The sequence below is a fragment of the Balearica regulorum genome, chromosome 1, assembly GCF_011004875.1.
Source record: "Balearica regulorum gibbericeps isolate bBalReg1 chromosome 1, bBalReg1.pri, whole genome shotgun sequence".
Classification (NCBI taxonomy): domain Eukaryota; kingdom Metazoa; phylum Chordata; class Aves; order Gruiformes; family Gruidae; genus Balearica; species Balearica regulorum.
Genome location: NC_046184.1, coordinates 185,742,763 through 185,762,070, shown reverse-complemented (window position 1 = coordinate 185,762,070; position 19,308 = coordinate 185,742,763). Strand labels below are relative to the sequence as shown.

General features: G+C 40.4%; 1 protein-coding gene across 7 annotated transcripts in view; it reads left to right on the top strand.

Moving 5' to 3' along the window:
- Positions 1 to 19,308, top strand: part of ENOX1 (ecto-NOX disulfide-thiol exchanger 1) — a 374,541-nt gene that overhangs the window by 224,441 nt on the left and 130,792 nt on the right. For all 7 annotated transcript variants that reach the window (XM_075741790.1, XM_075741793.1, XM_075741792.1 and 4 more), the window contains 2 exons: positions 4,808 to 4,942; positions 5,804 to 5,941. In XM_075741790.1, the coding sequence (XP_075597905.1) occupies positions 4,933 to 4,942; positions 5,804 to 5,941 (148 nt within the window). In that variant the 5' untranslated portion in view covers positions 4,808 to 4,932. The remainder of the gene's footprint in view (positions 1 to 4,807; positions 4,943 to 5,803; positions 5,942 to 19,308) is intronic.

The following is a 19,308-nucleotide window of genomic DNA, read 5'->3' as shown; positions in this document are numbered from 1 at the left end:
TGGGATTTTTTGAAAATCATTGCAAGAAATGTGTGTTTTCCTTCAATTGCTTTTGAATTTCAGAATTTAAGTGAGGTTTTCTAGGTGTTGACATACCACTAACCACGCAAAAATATGAGACAGTGCTGCTTCTTGAAACGGTGCACATGCAATATTATGAATAAAAGACATCTTTAGAGTCACATTGGAGCTGTTCTTTTTTTCCTGTGCTCCAGGTAGGCTGGCTGTGGCACAACAGTGTCATTTTCATTGTTGCTCCTCCCAGCTTTCTTCTTCATCCTAAGATGGTCAGGAAGAAATGGATAGTGACTGACAGCAAATCCTTGTCTATCTTTTCTTTCTTTTTCTTCCTTCTTTACTGGGAGTCCTGTCTGCTGCTGGAGAAATAAAAACACTGGGAAGAACCAATACAAAACACTTGATATATTTTAGAAGGCAGCTGGAGCTAGCCTGGTAAATGACCTGTACTTTGGCAGGTCAGGTGGAATGTGACCAACCTAATGACTGCTGTCCTGTGAATCACAGCGAGCAGTAACGAACACTGCACATGCTGTTCTTATAAGAACTGGAGAACTCGTCTAGATGTAACAGTTCACAAGATAGCACATTGCTCCTTCCCATTTGCGTTGTCTCGAGAACCGGCACCAATAACATTTAATGTCTTTGCGACTCGTAGTCCTAGGTTTCAAAAGGTTGATGGAATCAGTCTTTTCCTTGAAGGATTTAGTGGTCACTAAAATTAGACAAAGAGGTGAATGACTGAAGGTCACCCAGCAGGTCGGTGTCAGTGCTGGGCAGAGAACCTCTTCCTTGCATCCTGGCGCTGGCTGCTGACCCGGGCACTCCATAGAGCCTCGTTACGGTGGTGCATTTCATCAGCTTCACTCCGTGTCGTAATTCATTGTCTGTGGCGTTATGGATATCTAAAGGGTAGGATTTTAACTTAGCAATCTGCTGTGTTATTGAATTAGTTTTATGTTGTGTTAATTTCTTTGTCTCATGGCATTCATTGCCTGTGATAATTGATGCACAATATATAACCGACTTCTGTATTCATTTGGGTAACTGCATTTAATTGCCTGGTATAAAATATGCGTACTAAGTACAATCTGCTATGACTGCTATGACTGAGAAATGCTCATTGGTATGAACTTGAGGGTGCTTTATCTTTCTGACAACCTGTCTGAGGAAAGTCTAAATGTCTCCCACAATCCACCATCCAAGAACTGGTGCTTGCGTGGTGCCTGCAGAAAGAGAGACCACAAAAAGGGGCCTGTGGAATCACTTTACGCTGTTTGGCATTAAAATTTTGTTAATCAGAAGCTCTCAAGTTTGTATTAACACTTCTGCCACTTCCTTCCCTCCCTGACCTCAAGAACCAGCAACACTCAGAAGACTTTACACCTTTTCTCCTGTAAATCAGGATTATGGCTTTATTTGCTTGTGAAGTTACTCCCCTGGAGTAAAGCCACTCCCATGCACAAGTGTTTATAAACACAGATTTCTTTTACATATATCTTCAGGTCATTAATGCCCAGAGGAGTACTAATGAGTTACAAATCAGGAATGCTCTCTAAAGGTGCAACGTCAGTGAAATGGTGTTGATTAATGTCTGCTCAGAATACACAGGATCCCTGCATAAGCTTACACTTTCTTGCCTGTTTAACCAATATTACAGCAATTCCTTCTATTATTAAGCAAGAATATTTACTAGTAGATGTATTTCTCATCATACACAGCACTTAGCTTTTTATATGACCTAGTGAGTGGGTTTATGTGTTTCCCTGGCTTACTTTGTTTCCAGTGTCATGAAGGGTATAATAGTGCAGTGTCTGAGCTATACAAAGAAACACTGAAATTTGTCCAAAGCTGATTTTACTTTAAGCATTAATGAAACCTTCCCCCATCCCAATTTTCAAAGCTTTAAAACAAAAGCTAATGGTTGAGTCTAAATCAGGTGTGAAATGCCTGTGAGATTATTTTAGCTGTATTATGTTGCTCTGTGTTAACGTAACTGTTGAGTTGTCGGTACAAGGGATGTTTGCAATTAGTATTTTTCTTTTTAAGAGAGTTAGTTTCTACAGGCTGTGTCCTTCAGGATGTAGCATTAGTTCTGCCTACAGCTTGCTGCAAATTATTCTGTGTTCATAGGTGCATTTATACTTGTTATTCAACTCTCTTCCACTGACAAAATAGCCTGCAGCAGTTCTTGGTTAGATAGGGCTAGTTCCACTTTAGGCTCCTCACGTGCTCTTTTGTGGTTTTTCCCCTTGTTCAGCCTCCACTGCATCCAGGTCCTGCTGATAAAACAGTAGACTTGATGGTCAGAGAGAAAGCAAAGCTGCTCAGAGCCAGTGTGGGTTATGAGAATGCTTTGAGCAAAGACTTTCATGGCACATTGGGCAGTGCTGGTGGCATTGTACAACAGGACTTTCACCAATTAACCCACTGATTCTGCTTTATTTCATATTCATAGTGTTATGTCCTTCCTCCTATGCAAGGACAAATACTTGTGGCTGATTCATGAAAGTATACCAAAATTTGAAATATGTGGACAACCTGGTAGAAGGCAAACACCAAAAAAAGTCACTTATTCCCAGGCGGCTGAGGTGCATTTGTCTAGCCCAGTGTCTGATTCTTCATGGACCAGTTCCCATTTCTGGCAGACTGGTACAAAACTGCAAGGCGGGTTTGGGAGGAAGAGAGTGTAGAGTTTGGCAGCAGACCTCGTTGTGTCATCCAGCGCACACTTCACAAGGTAGTAAAACAGGCAGAGAGAAGGTGGCAGAGACAGTCCAACACCCATTTTCTACCCTTTATCCCAATAATCCATACCTGTTTGAGATGCCTTCGCCCCAAACCCATGGGGCAGCACCTCCTTCCTCCCCAGTAGTCAGGGTGATGCATTATGGGGACAAGCAACTAGCACACAGCAAGGTATGAAGAGGCGTTTCATCACTATTGGTTTTCAGACGCGCCGTCCTGCATCAAGGCAAGAAGGCTGCTGGTCACGGGAAGAAGTGAACCACTCTCATCTGGGCTATTCAGCATATATTTGTAAATCAGGATTGATTTGGGAATGATTCATAACAAGCAAGGGAGGCTGTACTGTGTGAGAAATAACTTATTGACAAGGAATAATTCAGCCGGCTCTAACCTTGAAATAGATGTTTGTGGTCCGAAGTTTATAGCCTGAGTGGAAAGAGCTAAGTACACGTTTAAGGAGCTGAACAGGAGACATCCAGTTTTTAAAAACTTGACATAAATCTCGGGTGGCTTGCCTTATGTTAGTCACGTTCCCTGCAAAGGACTTTTGTTCAATGTTGGTTTGGTGTTTATAGATGTTATTTAAAAGCTAATTTTATCATAAAATTATTTTATGTTATGTATAATGAATAGTGGAGATCAAATAAGAATTGGAATTGCAAATTCAAATATTAAGAGTTGATAAATATTGACTTTTAAATAGACCCACTGTAGATTTGAACAAAATGCTTTTTAACCTAGTATACTGGTTATTTGAAAATTACAACATACTAAAAAATGTACAGCGTTGTCTGATCCTGACTCTTTCTTCACTTTTACAGCTATTGATGTGGTCATGTTCCTATGAAGTGATCTGTACGGGGAACTATAATATAAAACTATCTGGCTTGTATTTTATGCACATCACATGAAAAAAGAAAAGTGTGGGAGGTACTAAGCTAAAATACAGTGTGATCTTGTTAATTATTCATCTTTTCTAAAGATGAATTCTTAGGGTTTTCATGTTGGTAACCTCTTAATTAAGGTCTTTCATGTACTTTTTTAAGACAGCACAAATATCCTAGGGCTGAACAAGTCACCGAGACGCACCTGCAGAGCATTAATGACCTGCCCGAACACTTGTAAGCGCTTGGGCAGTCGTTGCACTAGTACCGAAGACTAGAGGTCAGACCCCTTAGGCTGCTGACCAGCCAAAAAAATACCGCAGCCCCCCTTTGTCTATAGTCACATGTAACTATTGGACAAAGACTAACATGGGCATATATCCATGATTATCTTTGCTCCAGCATTTGCTCCCTCTGCTGTGAGCGCTGGGAGCTCACAGTCTTCGGTCACAGTTCTTACCCATTCGCTCATTCAGCCTCCTTTCTGATCAGCCATGCGCTAACACGGTGAGCTTCACATGCAACAACAGCAACAGCTAGAACTTGATTGTAGGTAAAATTCATGGTCTGACAGATACCTGATGAAGGCAGTGTGGTTCAGCTAGAAGGAAATACTCCACCTTGGCTTTGAGCTAACTAACCTTTGTGAGCCAAATATACGATGTTAGTTAAGGAGCAGGCATCATCCTCAGCTGTTTAGGTTTTCTTGCTTTTCCATGTCTCTGCAGGCTCCGTTCTGTAAGTCATCGCAGAGTATTTTGTTCCCCTTTTCATCTCAGAACAGGAGACTATTTCCTTGAAACTTGCAACATCAGTTAATTGTTAACAGTTAAAAAAAAAAATCATATTCCTCCCTTAATATGTTCTTTCAGCTGATGCCTTCATGCCAAGGAGGCTGTGTAGCTACTGATAAGACCTAATTTGTGAAGGGCTTTTCAGCGGTCTCACAGGTTCATACCTGGCACTGTTCAGCAGGCAAGGATGAGCATTTGCTGAAACGCCTCTACAGTGGCCACTAAATGCGTGCAAGGAGGCTGGGGCTGGCGATCCAGCGGGAGTGGGCAGGAGCGTCGAGTGGATTCCTAAAGCGGTGTGTTGTTTTGCAACTATGTTCTGGCTGCAGCACTTGATAGCTGATTTTGTCTTTTCTCTTTCAGAGCCTAATGAGCTGTGTATGGGCCCTGCATTCGGTGACATCCTGTCTCAAGATGCTGTTAATACAGTAGTTAATTATTCCTAGCTGAAGAAGTCTAACAGGAGCAAAAGGAACTGGGGAAAAGCAATGGCTGCTGGTAAATATCTCAGATCTGCAAAGGCTGTTAAAAAGACAGCTGGAAAGAGTTGATTGCAGCTGTGACTGGGGAGGGGGAAGCATAAATGTGTGATTACACCTTGTGTTTGGACGTTCAGTATCAAAAAGGTCCCATCCCTTAGCTATCCGACCCACTCTTCCTTTCCCAACTCAGGAAAATCCATGCCTGGGCTCATCTTATTTTGACCATAGTCATGATAATTCTCTTTTGTTTTTAGAATAAAATGTTGTATTTTCCCATAGTGAATGTATTTGGTTTGACCTCTTTTTATTTAGGGGTAGATGTATTCTTAAATCTTTTTTAAAAAAAAAATTGCACCACATGGAAAACAGGTCTTTCTTTGGAGGGTGTTTGATTCTCAGAGCTTTCTGACAAGTTGCCAGAGATTATATATAATTAAATTATATCAGAGGATTACAGAATGTTTCATTCAGGTTGGGAGGGATCTCAGGAGGTCTCCAGCACAACCTCCTGCTCAAAGCAAGGCCAGCCATAGGGTCAGATCGGTTGCTCAGGGCTTTATCAAGTTGAGTCTTGAAAGCTGCCAGGAGTGGTGACTGCGCAGCCTGTTACAATGCTTGACTGTCCTCGTGGTGAAAAGTTTTCTGTATAACCATCCTGGACCACTCTTGTTTCATTTTATGTCTGTTGAATGTTTCCAATGTCTTTATGTTTTGCTATACAACACAAGCACTATTATCGGTGGTCTAAAAGGTCAATCATACTTAAGAAACAAAACAAACTCAAAATAAGCAGTGGTTGTGATTTTTCACTGAAGGTTTTTGGTAAAAATCCTGGTGCATTGACTTTTCTACTTAGAGTGTGTTTCTTTTCTTGCAGCAGCTGATGGTTTGGGAAGTATAGCTATAGATACCACACAACTTAACATGTCAGTCACTGATCCAACAGCTTGGGCTACAGCTATGAATAACCTGGGGATGGTTCCAGTAGGACTAGCTGGACAACAGCTTGTGACAGGTAAGATTTTTCTTTTTTAAAGAGATCTCTTTTATCATCCATGAATTCTTTGGATCCGTTAAAAAATATATGAAATTATTTCTGAGGATATTATATTTTTATATTCTGAAAACATCACCTATGATTTATATTGCATACCATGTATTAGCCTCTTCTTGTAGTAGATATATAATCCATATTATATGTTAACCTTGTGAAAAATCCAAAACTCTTTGGGGAAATTAAACAACTAAACCATCAATCCTGATGCTGGGTCAAGACCAGGAGGCAGGTCACAGAAGAGAAACGTTTGTTTCTGTTTCTCTGTTCAGGCAGGATGTCTTGAGGTTCTGCCAAGGAATACCCTGAGCTGGGAACTTTTGACCAGAGAAAGATTTTGAAGTTATGTTAATTGGGCAGAAAAACATGAAGCCCATTTAATTCATATGCTCAGTTGATATTCGTGAAGTGAAGCTTTCCTATCAGGTGTGTGCTTATTTACTTTCTGCCTGACTCCACAAATTGAATTTCAAAAGGTTGTTCTTGTTTGATTTTGTCATTTCACTTCCCAAACATAGTTTGGGAGAGCGTTGCAGGGGATCGCTTATTCTAACAACAATAAAAATAATATTTTGAAACCAGCAATGTTTCAGAGACAAGCCTGGACATATCAGACTTCATCGTCAACAGCAGAGGCCCGATTAGTTGGGATTAATAAAACTTCATTGCTCCAGTGAGGTAGAGAAAAATTATTTTTATATGGGTGGGTGCCCTATAGACACAAACCACATGCCAGGCATATGACAGATCCCCTCTGGAAGCTGCATTGCCACGTCAGCTTAAGAAGAGCTGTGCAACATCTGGATCAGAGCAGCATCCTGTCACGTCTGCACCTGTCCATGTAGACATGGATGCAGTGAACCAGGTCATGATGTAAATCACTCTGCCTGCCTCACCAGGGATGTGTGATGCTTAATTTTGGCCAAATATGTCCCCTTCTGACACTGGGAAACAAGTGGAGCTGTGCCAGTTCACAGCTGATGGTCTGGCTCTGAATTACCTGTCTTACAGGCGGGTAAACTAAGCTGCAAGAAAGCTGATTTATAATGAATCAGTCTCAAGCAGAGAGTTTAGCTGGTGGAGGCTGTGAACTGATTCTTGGTCTCTGGCTTTAACCCCATGCTCCCGATTAAAAGAAACAAGCACAGCCATCCGCTCCTCGGGAGCCAGTTCTCTTCAATGTTTTCATCAATGACCTGGACATTCAGTCCACACTAAGTTTGCTGATACTAAATTAGGAGAAGCTGTTGATTCCCTTGAGGGTAGAGAGGCCTAATATAGAGATCTGGATAGATTAAGCGTTGGGCAATCACCAACCGTATGATGTTTAACCAGGGCAAATGCCGGATTCTGCACCTGGGATGGTATAATCCTGGATAAATGTGGGGAGGGACAGAAGGCTGGAGTGCAGTCCTGCAGAAAGGGATCTAGGGTTTTTGGTTGATAGGAAGCTCAATAAGTCAACAATGTGCCCTGGTGCCCAAAAGGGCCAACCTGGAGTGCATTAAGCACAGTGTAGCTGACCGGTCAAAAGGAGGAATTGTCCCACTTCTGCTGAACTTTGGTGCAGCCTCACCTTGCGTGCTGTGTGCAGTAAGAGGATATAAAAATATTAGTGTGTCCAAGGGGAGGCAACAAAGATGATGAAAGGACCAGAGGGCAAGAATTAAGAGGAGCAGGTGAGGATAGTAGGTTTATTCAGCTTAGGGAAGAGGAGGTTGAGGGAGACCTCATGGCTTTCTACAACTTCCTCATGAGGGTGAGTGGAAAGGGTGGTGCTGATGTCTTCTCTCTGGCATCCAGTGATAAGATGCGAGGGAATGGCTTAAAGCTGCATCAGGGGATATTCAGATTGGTTATTAGGAAAAAGTTGTTCACTGTGAGGGTGATCAAGCACTGGAACAAGCTCCTCAGGGAAGCGGTCATGGCCCAAAGCCTGTTGGCGTTCAAGAAGCGTTTGGGCAACACTCTTCGATATATGGTTTAACTTCTAGGTTGTCCTGTGTGGAGTCAGAAATTGGACTCGATGATCGTCGTAGATCACTTCCAACTCAGGACATTTTATGATTCTACATGCTGGAGGGGAAATAGTTTTTTTCCAGTTTCCGGTGGGGCTTTGCCTGCAGGTGCTGTGGTCAACTTCAGTGCGATTTCCTCCAAACCTTAAAACAGCCACATGTCAAAATCAGCTTCTGCTGCTTTCATTTATAAGCATCTCGGTTGCATATCCCATGGAGGTTTGCCCCTTTTTGTCTTCCTCTCTTCCTCTGTCTCTCCAGTTTCGGTGTAAATTGTGTCCTGAGGTGTGCTATGCAATCCCTACATGGCAGCCTCATCTCATGTGCAATGCTTTTTCCCACAAGGGAGGATCTCCAGGACTTTATTTCATTGCCAGCTCCCTACTGTCATTTCCATAATTATGTACATCACGTATTGTAGGAGTGTTGTACAGGTCAGTTGGTATTTGTTCAGTATTTTCAATGTACGAAAGGTGCCATAAGTAATAAATATTAATTACTGAAGTGCTGCCTGATTTCTCTACGGGTGCAGAATAACTTCTTTTCTTTCCTTTTTGCTTTCCTTTGTTTGAGACTCTTGTATTTTTCAAGGCAAATAGGTGCTTTGACACTTCCTTATAGTTCCTTTTAATTCATAAATTTTTGACACATTTTTTTCATGGCACATCCATAATGGCAAAACCACAATTTACTATGAAAAGACTTATAGACTTACTTGCTATAATATATTTACTGTATCTGCATTCGGTGAGAGTTTGCATCACCATATTCAACCAAATATCTAACTAGTCCTTAGCCCTTTCTGTCTTTTTTTTTTTTTTTTTTTTTTTCTATTAATCCTAGTAATGAACTCATCTTTGTCAACAGTCACGTATTGCTTTTGCTGCTGTCATGTGTGACATTTCTCGGAGATGAGAATGACATGCCCGTGTCCCAGTGCTAACTTTTTGTATGTCTTCAAAAATTTATTTTATTCTTTTTTTTTCTGCCTTGATGACAGCTAGGAAAGCAGTAAGTAGTTTAGATTAATCTTGGAGAGTGTGATCTTTCCTGGATATCTTTACATAACCTGCCATAGTCTGAAATTTGTTGTATGGTACTCATCTATATCCTGACATATCTCTTAGTTCTCTGATCTTTCAGTTTGCAAAGGACTTATCCATTCACAGCCTTTCCTTCCCCAAACTAACTGATTCCTAATTCCTAAATTGCAGGGTGGTTTTGTTCCCATAGATATGGAGCCCATATGATCTAGTAAGTCTTCTCAAAGGTTTTTGATGTGGGGTTGGTGTTTTTCCCAACTGTTGTTAACTTTGCTGCTGTGTAACATGCTGGGATGCCTGCCTTGTAAGAGAGTGATGCTCCCTACTTTGCAATCTGTGAAGCTCTTCCCTAGCCCGAGAGTTTGTTGAAATGACAACTAAAGCTTCCGCAACATCTGGCCAATACTCTTCTCACAGCCTGGGATGTAGGCTGTCTGGTCTTGGTAACTAATTAATTTTAAGCACTGCTAACCTTTTAATACCAGTTTGGATGATATCTACACTCTATTTAATTCCTTATCTCCCCGTGCTTTAAAATTGGATTTTTGATCTGGGCAAATGTCAGAGCCTTTCATTTGTAAAGATGGATTCTTGTTAATAGTTGTATAATAGCTCTTCTGTTTCTACATATATTTTGCTTACACTTATTGTTATTCAGAAAGCTTACCTTTTTCCATAATATTTGGTTACTGCATTACATATACACTAATATATGCATTTATACATTACATATACATAATTCATACTATAAACTGTAGTTTAATAATGCATTAGTTAAAGTGTTAAAGATTGATGTGGAATAGTTATGGCTGAAAAGCATTTCAATCTAAACCTCCCCTTTCAGCAGGTTATAATTTTTTTCCAAAAAATTGCCTTTTGGGCTGAAATTTCTCACGGTTGGTCTCAGCCCAGAGTAAAAAAAAAAAAAATTCTGGAAAGGTTGGAGAAAATCTGCTAAACTGCTTTTGAATTATCCAGGCCTTAAAATTGCTGTTTTCTATGCTTTGAGAGTTTGAGAAAAATGGTCAGGTGAGAGGGGAAGGATAGTTTGTACTCCACTTTTTTGAGATCTGAATCCTCTTTGTGCACTCAGCAACTCTGATTCAAGCACATCTTTCAAGTACATTCAAGTCTGCTTTTTTGTTACATTGTAGGACTAGCAGAAAAATGCAGTGACTTCAGGCCATCTGAGAATGTTTGATTTTGATTTTACCATTGGTACTTTTTAAAGGCAGTTTGGGCATTGCTGAATTTAGTGTCATTTGTTTTAGCAAATGATATCAAGTCACCTGTTTTGTAAAGGAAGACATCCTGCTAGGAAAATTATTTACTTCTCCAGTTCAGTTTAGTTCTCCTTTCACTAAGGAACCATTGGTCTGGAAAACATGAAGCAATTTTGAGATGCTTTTCTCCAGAATGACTTAGCTGACCAAAATTTTTGTTAGTCAAAAATGATATATTTCAAAAAGTTCCCTGGTACAAATGAAGATGAAGAGTGCTATGTTAGTGGTAATTCTTTTAGACTTAGTTAAGCTCATGCCCTGTGCTGCATATAACAAACTACAAGGGCAGACATCCAAGATGAAAGTTATAGATCTGCCTAGAGGTCAAGGGTATGCCTGAAAACTGATGCCTTCTACGTATTTACAGGAAAATTATTAAGGCACGCTTTTCCATGTGAGTCTAGTCAACATACCTCAGCCTCAAGATATTAAAATTTTCAGTGGCCTCCAGTCTTGTTTTTGCTGAAGTTAGACTATGACCACTTGTACAAAATCCTAGTGAAATCAGAGTCTAGGAACCTTTGAAGCCTAACAACTTGCTTACCAAAAGGTATAGAAAAAACATACACAATTTTTGTGGCCTCAGACATGTATTTTTTAGACACTGGAGTCTGTGAAATATTAGACACTTACATCAACCTTTCTGTTTTTCCATTTGTCTTTGCTTTCCCCACACACTTGTCTTTTGACCTGATTTCGGTGGAACATAGGAGCTGTCAGTTCCAATCAGGTCACCTCGCTCAGGATTGTGCTTTTGACAGTGTTGAGTATCAGATACTTCACAGGGAGAAATGTACAAGGCAAATCAGCGCTGAAGTGCTTCTCCCTCTGATGGGCTCTCCTCTTGATCATTAATATATTGAACAGGATTCCCCAAACTAGAGATTATATTTCCAAATTAAGTCATAACTCAGCAAAACTTCACTTTTGGAAGTGGTTGCAATCCTGAAACTGCAACCCCAGGCTTACCTTTTGATAACAGAAGAACGTGGGAAATTTCAATCTAGAGACTCCTAAATCCCAAGAGACAAGGTTAAGTATCCCTCCCAGAATTTTATTAGCTCAAGACCTCCAAGTTTGGAGGTGGAATATTCAGACTCCCTCTTTCTTCAGAATGAAGATTGTAACTAAAGGCAATCACTATATTCATATTTCCACTAGTCTCAAGCATTTTTCCATGTGATGGTCATATCAGGGGGAGGACTGGCATGATGGCTTTTGCTTCTCCTACTCATTCCAGTATCTCAAGAGGTCATTGATTCCTGTGCAGAGAAGATGACCTAGGGATTATTTGAGAAAAATCAGGGGTGGGCTGAGACTTAAGAATTCCCTCACCAGTCTGCCTTGGCTATAGAAAAGTCCTTTAAGCTTCAATGTCTTTGTACCATAAAATAGATGAGGCATGCTTTATGAATTATTATCGACTGCAGATCATCATATGCTGACTAAATTGTAAACATATCCCTCATTGTTCTGGTTGTGCACTATTTTTGTAACGTTAATGAATAAAAATCAAATAAAGTAGGAAATCAAGGTATATTTGATTATATTCAGCAGTTCCCCAAAGAAAGGCTGTACATTAAGCAGTGCTGAAGACTTTAAGAAGTCGGCTGTCCAGCAGACTCTGCCAACTCTCGTGTGTATACTTCTTCTGTGGCCTCTCCATTACTGGAGGCTTGGAGCCACTGATAGCCATCTGGCAGTCTCATTTCATTTTACCCGTGCTATCCTGTTACCTATTAAAGCTTCCTTTTTCTACACTTCATTGCTTAGCCACTGAACCAAAGTGCCAATGAGCACCTAACTTGAATTGTCCAAGACATGCTTAACAAAACACAGCTTCCTTTTCTGTAATTAATACTAAGCTCCTGTTAATTGATTAGAAGGTCTATCCACAGAAGTTTTAAAATAAGCCACTTGTACTATGACCTGAAGATAGTAAACTTTTTTTTTTTTTAAGGAAAAAATACTTGAGCATCTATAATTAGTGACTAAACTTTAGCACGTTCCAGGTATAAGCTTTGAAGGCACAGGCAGCTCCACGCACACTTGTTCCCCGGCCCCTGTAAGCTGCAGACCACAGGTAGCTGCTGGAAGAGTTCAGCAGCCCGGTGGCATGGTAGTGTACAGCATGTTTGCCCTTACTCTGAACACTGCACTGGATTGACATCTGGCAGTAAAAGAAGATATAAAAAGCCTTAATAAAATCTGCACAGTTTTCCATAGGTTTTGCAAACCTCTCGAGGTTACAAGGTATCTTTGGAAGGCATCTTTTCAGCTATTGTGGCTTCTCAATCTGTTTTATGCATTGTGTTTCATTAACAAGCAAGCCTGTGGAGCAAGAGAAATGTAATGAGGCATACTCTGAAGAAAATCATATGATTTTCCTAATTTTATTCTAATTCCTTCCTACTTTACTTTTATAGTCTTCACTACAAAACATTGCATTTTAGTCAAGAGGAAAAGATATACCATTTAAATTATCTGAATGACCAATCAGAATAATTAAAGAAGTGTAAAACATACTCTAAAGGATTAGAGTCGAGCTTGTTCCCAGGTAAAACTATGTATTTTTATTATCGAGACACAGGAGAGCAGCAAGAATGAAAGAGAATAGGTACTGTGGGAATCCCAATATGTAGAGCCACTGGGAACATCTCTAAAGAAGTATTATATATTAGTGTAACAAGTAGGGGTTTTTCATTGACCTGAAAAGCGCCTGCAGAGTTAATCACACTTTCTATCATGTGAGTGTTACTCAAGGAGACTTCACACCAGGGGACATTAAAGTGCTAGGAACAAACACAGTCAGGTTACAACAGAAAAAGGAGAGAGAGATTCGATGGCCAGAGGAAATGTAGCAGAAATTCTAAGTGCCTTTGACACACTATTCAGGGTTAAGTATACCTCTTAGGTCATTCAAGTGCCTCCTCTATATTAGACCTTAATTGAGGCCAAGGATGAAGATAATGATTAAAATCTGCTTGGCGCTTGAAGATAAATAGTGCTTTTTAAAGTGGTATGAGGGGCTGAATGTCCGAAATAAACAAGACTCAGAGGCGAGCAGGGGCACGTAAAGGGAATTACTAAGTGCAAAGCTTGTATTGTATGTGGGGTGAGAGTTTTTTCTGGAATATGTCATCTCTCTCTCTATTGTTATACTTTTGTCCAGGCCAGTTAACAGTTTAGGAAAACAAACTGATTACTATTTGGCATACTCTTTGGCAATCTACTCTTCTAACTGTCTCAAAATATCGGAATAAATTTATGATGCAAGCCATATTGTTTGGATGTTTTGGCCTTTTCTTCTGTGGTTTGGTTTTGGTTTGTTTGTTTGTTTTTTAATTCCTGGCTGTTGGTAATTATACAACCAAAAATCTGTTTGGCGTGTTTTTATTTGAAGTTACATTAAAGTAACATAAGGAAATATTTTATTTTTGCAAAAGTTTTCCCCATCTTTTATCTCACTTTGGAAAACCTCCATTCCCACTATTTGCCATGTGTTTGTTTATTCTAGACAAGAAAGCCCATGAGTAATTATGAGCATCCCACAGTATAAAGTAAACCAAGAGGCTATTGGGAACCATTTGCTACTGACAGTTCAATTCTGCTGGAGCACAACTTATTTGCAGTGCTTTCCCTTCAGATATCACGCCTCATCCAAGGATCCCAGGTTCCTTGGCCGACATGGGGTATCCAGTCATGTGTGCTGTGCAGTTTGCGCATGCAAAAATTGAGTTATTGTGGATAGAAATCAACAGAAAGAGCAAATTGACCATTTTAACTAATCAAAGACAAGGTATGAATACCAGGTTATGTATTTATGTAGGAAAAAAAGGCTTGTTAATGGTAGACTCTTTGAAAGTGGCCTGCTGAGCACAGTCATGGGGTGGCAAGGTGAAGGCGATGCTATCTGAAGCCCTAAAGCCAAAGCTGTTAACAGGTTGTGTGGATGGTCTGCAGGAGATGAGCACAGCAGTCCCAAGAGGACTGTTAACTCCGTCCATGCAGACTACTCTCAGGAGAGCGCAGTGATCAGGATGGCACAGATGGCACTGCCTGGGGGAGTCGCCAAGCAAGACCTCCTTGGGAGGGGAAGACTTGAATATGAATGAATCCCCAGGCAGCCACCCCAAATCAAGGGCTATAAAATGTTTTGTTCTTCCCTAGTCAGGCTCGCTCTCTGCTTGCAGGATGCTTAGAGCTTGGCCCCTGGAGACCAAGCAAGAGAAGATGATTGTTTTTTACTTTTTTACCTTGGGATGAAGGGCATAAGCATGGTTTTCTTTCCTTTCTGCCACCTGTCCTTCAAGTGCCCTTTGCTTATTGCATGAGAATTTGGTCTCACAAAGTGCATAAAGGTGCACATCTACTTCGCTGTGGGAGTCTGTCTGTAAAATATCAACGGAGGCGATCAGTGTGGAAAAATGTCTTTTGATGGTCCACATTGAAGAATAAAGTTGGGCTTCAGTGAGCCTAATTCCCGGGCATGCGAGGGAGCTTGTAACACAATACTTTGCTAATGCTGACTTCATTTAGATAAACAGTGGATTTACCGCACCTTCCCATACTCTGGTGGTGACAAATGATGTGCTTGACATCACCAGCTCTGAGTAATGTCTCTGTAATGGGAAGCAGCTGGTCACTGGAGTAGTTCTGTTAGTGGACATGGAGGTGAAAGATAATTAAACTTAATACATACAATATGCTCCAGTACTCTGCAGCATGTATTTAAATTGTGTTCTGCCCAAATATTAAAGGTGTTCTGTTACTGTGGCTTCAGAAATTTTATAGATCTGTTCATGTAACAAGGACAACTTTATCTGCCTTTCCTGTATCCTGCACATTTCTTATTCAGATTTATTTTTTCTTAAAAAAAGGTTCTCTTGACCCTAGCTGATTTTCCTTTATAAACAATCTCCTCCTCCTGACCACAATGCCTACATTATTTAGTAATTATTTGTTATTTGTATTCAGGAAGGGCTTAGAGATAGAGAGCTTCAGTAAGTTAAACACTGTGTGAACACTTAAGAGTCAATCCTGGCCTAAATTGCACATGGTCTGTTTTCTTTCACTTTGATAAACCAGGTAGGTAAGGGACCACATGGAAACAATGGGATAATACTGATTGGCGTGAAAAGCAGCTGTGATTACGGAGCTGCCTGCCTATTATGTAGCTTTTTTTATAGGTATCTTGGCACAGCAGTAATATGGTGGTAAGTGAAAAAGCGGTTTAACTCTTTATCTGATATTCTGAGTCAGGTGGTGAGAAACAGGCAAACTCTATTGCGCACATTAGAAACAGGCAGACGGTTTCTGCCTGCTCTTCCTCTTTGACTATGCTGCTGTGATTTTTAGAAAAGGATTGGGAAAAGGGAAGTGAGACAATAGGAAAGAGCTTTGCTAGCATTTGAAGGAGACAGCACCATGGGAGAAGGTGCAGATGTGCTTATTGTCACATTTTTGTAAAGATCAGGCAGCACGAGCTGCGTTTCAGAAAAAAGATGTCCAGACTGCAGTTGGCTTCTCCAACTCTTTCTGTTCTCTCTGAGACAATTGTATTTCAAATGGTTCATTTCACTAGAAATAAACGTGCAATATTATAACCAACTGCAGTGTTGAAGGTTTACCCTATTTTGAGCTGTATCTGTCAAATCTATTCAACCCTTCTATCAGACACCTCCTGTTTCAGGACTTGATCTGTACTTGGACTTGCATGACTGAGTCCTTCCAGGAATAATCACTGAAACCTTATTTTCTGGGGCCTTTTAATAACAGTTTTGGCACTTAAAGCAGGCTTTGTAGAAAAATTTTTAAGACATTGCAGAATGTCCTACAACTTTATCTGCTAGAATAGCCAGTACCATAAATAAATTAAATATTCCTTAAAAATAACAGTATACTCACCAAAATCTGTGAAAAGTGACCAGTTGGGTTTTTTTTCTTTTAATTCCCTGATATTTAGTGTGTTTATACCCAACCACAGTGCTGCTGTCCTTTAATGTAATAGATTTTGTAGCACCCTTTTTTCTTTCCTGTGCTTTTAATACTTTTGTAATCCCCTAGGGACTTAGAGAAGGGTCATGGGTTGTGAGAGGAGAGAGTTTGGATGGTGCACCTGGATGTCAGGGATGTGTGCAGTCAGCAGGGAATGGGAATCTGCAGCTGAGTGGCTGCGAGAGTGGCTGATTTAATAAATTGCTTATTATAAATATTGCAGGGTCCTTTTATGTTGTTAGGTGGAATTCAATATATGAAAAAATCTCAAGTACAAGTTCATTCTTGCTATTCACCAGCCTGTGTAAAGTAAAATATCTCTTCCAGTTCTTCCTACATGTGTTGCCTTTTAACTTTGTGTCCTTTTGTTCTGATCTGTCTAATTACCTCAAGTATATAATCAAGCTTGATTTTATAATAAACCATAGTCGGTTCAGGCATGTCATGACTGATTTATCGACTCCCAAGACTAAGGACTTTCAGCCTCAAGACTAAGATCATTTCTGGCTGCAATTCAGGGTGTTAATTCTGAGCTTTAAAATCTAAATATGGTTTGGAACATGTATCTTACGTTTTCCCTTCAAAGAGAGCAAACAGCCTGCATATTTGTTGGCTTTTGTTATTGTTGTCCGAGTGGAATTTAAGGTGGAATTAAGATAAAACAAACCCAAACCATCCAATTCTGCAAAAACAGTCTTGCATGTAATCATCAGGACAAAGATTGTCCTCTTGAATGCAAGGGGGCTATTATGTATGAATGGAGGTTACTAGCAGTGGGCCTCAGGAGGGAACGTGCATCTCCATGAAGGATCCCAGTATATATTTCCCTATAACAAACTGCTTCGGCACTGCCTGATGGAGTGGCATGTGTTTCTACACGTGTTCACGCCATGGAAATGTAAAGGTGCAACGCTAAGAAAACAAAATGATGATAGCTAGTGACTCATATACACCATTTGGCGTCCCTTAGGGACTGCTTCTCTTCCAGTGTTTTACCTCAGCAGTTGAGCTCATCAGGGACACGAGCGCTAACCATCCTTCCAACTATTCATCCAGGGATTTGAGGCCCCGAGTTCTCTAGTGGAGGGCTTTTTTACCGCAGCTCCTATAACAGACAGAGATCTCTAGTTTTCCATCAGCAATGCATCAGCGTAGATTTGAATGCAATCTCTGTAATACAACAGGTATCTACTAATGGGCATTGAGATCTCTTGGCTAACTCAAGTAGTAACAGAGGGACTCCATTATTCTAAGGATCGTGTAACAGAAACATTATCACATGTCTGCATATTCTCACCAATGTTACTGCATTCTGTATTTCTCCCTTTTTATTGCTAATAGGCATCAGGTTGTGGATCTAGTGATATTTTCTCTGTTTTCTTGATAGACTTCAAAGACAGTTTGGGTTTTCACACATTTCCTAGGTGGTTTGCCATATCCTAGTTCAATTATTTCACATTTTCCGATGCAGAATGGCATCTGGCCTCTGTGGACCACATTGTATGAGGGCCACATCTCACTAGACTTGATTACATGACCTGTTATTTGTTGTGCTTCCAAGATTTGTTTCATCTGTAGCCTTGAGATACTGTATTTAGTGCCTCATCCACATATGTATATAATAGGCACGAACTAAAGAAGTACTCCAGAGGACTCTTTTTTATTGCTCACCATGCTTTTATGATCAAAAGATGACAACCTGCCATAGTTTCCTTTTATGGTTGTGTTAGAGATTGAAAATATCAGGAAAGTCCATGTTACTTAATGGCTGCATATATAGAGAGTTTACAGGTTTGCAAGTACTGCCCACTCTGGGAACACATTTGGGGATTTAGAGGGTAACAAACCTGTTTTCACTCTGGCATCAGTAAAATCCAGCACTAAAATGTTGCTGGCCAAATATTGTAGTTGGAGCCGTGATTGTCCCCCCTGGATTTCCGGAGATGAACGTAAGAGAAGAGAGTGATCTCGGGGTTAGGCGGAGAGAGCCCCTCCATTAATAATACAGACCAGAATAGGACCCAGTTTCCCTCTTCCACTTGTTCTAGTCTGCAGAGCCTGTAGGAGTAAGAGGTTGTAAATTTTTTTCTTTGTGTTAGTAAAATAAAGAAAAATTAATCTGACCATAGGAGACCAGGCTTCATCTGTCTTTTAGATTAGAAAACCCAGAAAACAAACAAACAAAAAAGTCTTTTCCATCACATATAATTAACTCCCTCATTTAATGCCCAGGCCCACTTGCAGCCTGTGCTGCCCCGACCTCAGGGACTGTGTGCTGTAACAAATCAAGCTTTGAGAGTGCAAAGGGGAGGAGAAGAGGCAGGGTCACAGCGGGCTCCTCCAATATACGTTTGCTCACAGAGCAAGGAAGCAAGTGCTGCACATTTCTAGGAGCAGGCTGCCCACCCATGTGCCTTCTGGGTGAGGCAAGATTTGTGGGTAAAAGTTATATTGCTTCTTGGACCAACTCGTGTAGCTGGAAAAATATGCACCAGCCCTCCGATGGTCTGAGGCAACCAAGGGACTAAAACTTTAATTATACCAGACAGTAAAAAAGGTGAATTCAAAGGAAGGAGTAGTTTTGCAGCACATTATAATTTTCCTCCCTTTATTAATCTTTTCATCTGACACAGGCTTACCTATCTATTCCTTTACAGAATAATCACCATGTCACCACTTCCCTTTTAATATTCCCTTCTCTTTTATGGGTGTTAACCAGCTTTTTTGTCTACCTGACTTAACATCTCTAATTAAACTCAAAGGATGTGCTCCCTACTTGTATTTAGCTTGGAAGTTCACTGCTTCTATCTCAGACTTGAACATGGGCTTCTCTTTTTTTTTCCCCCCCCTGACTATACTGGCCCGTAAACCTTGTCTTGCTTATGACTTTAGACCATTACAGCTACAGCAATACTGTTACAAATGTGTGACATTATTCTTAAAGTAGCCCTCCAAATCCAGACCCACAGGATAATGGCCAGTTTATG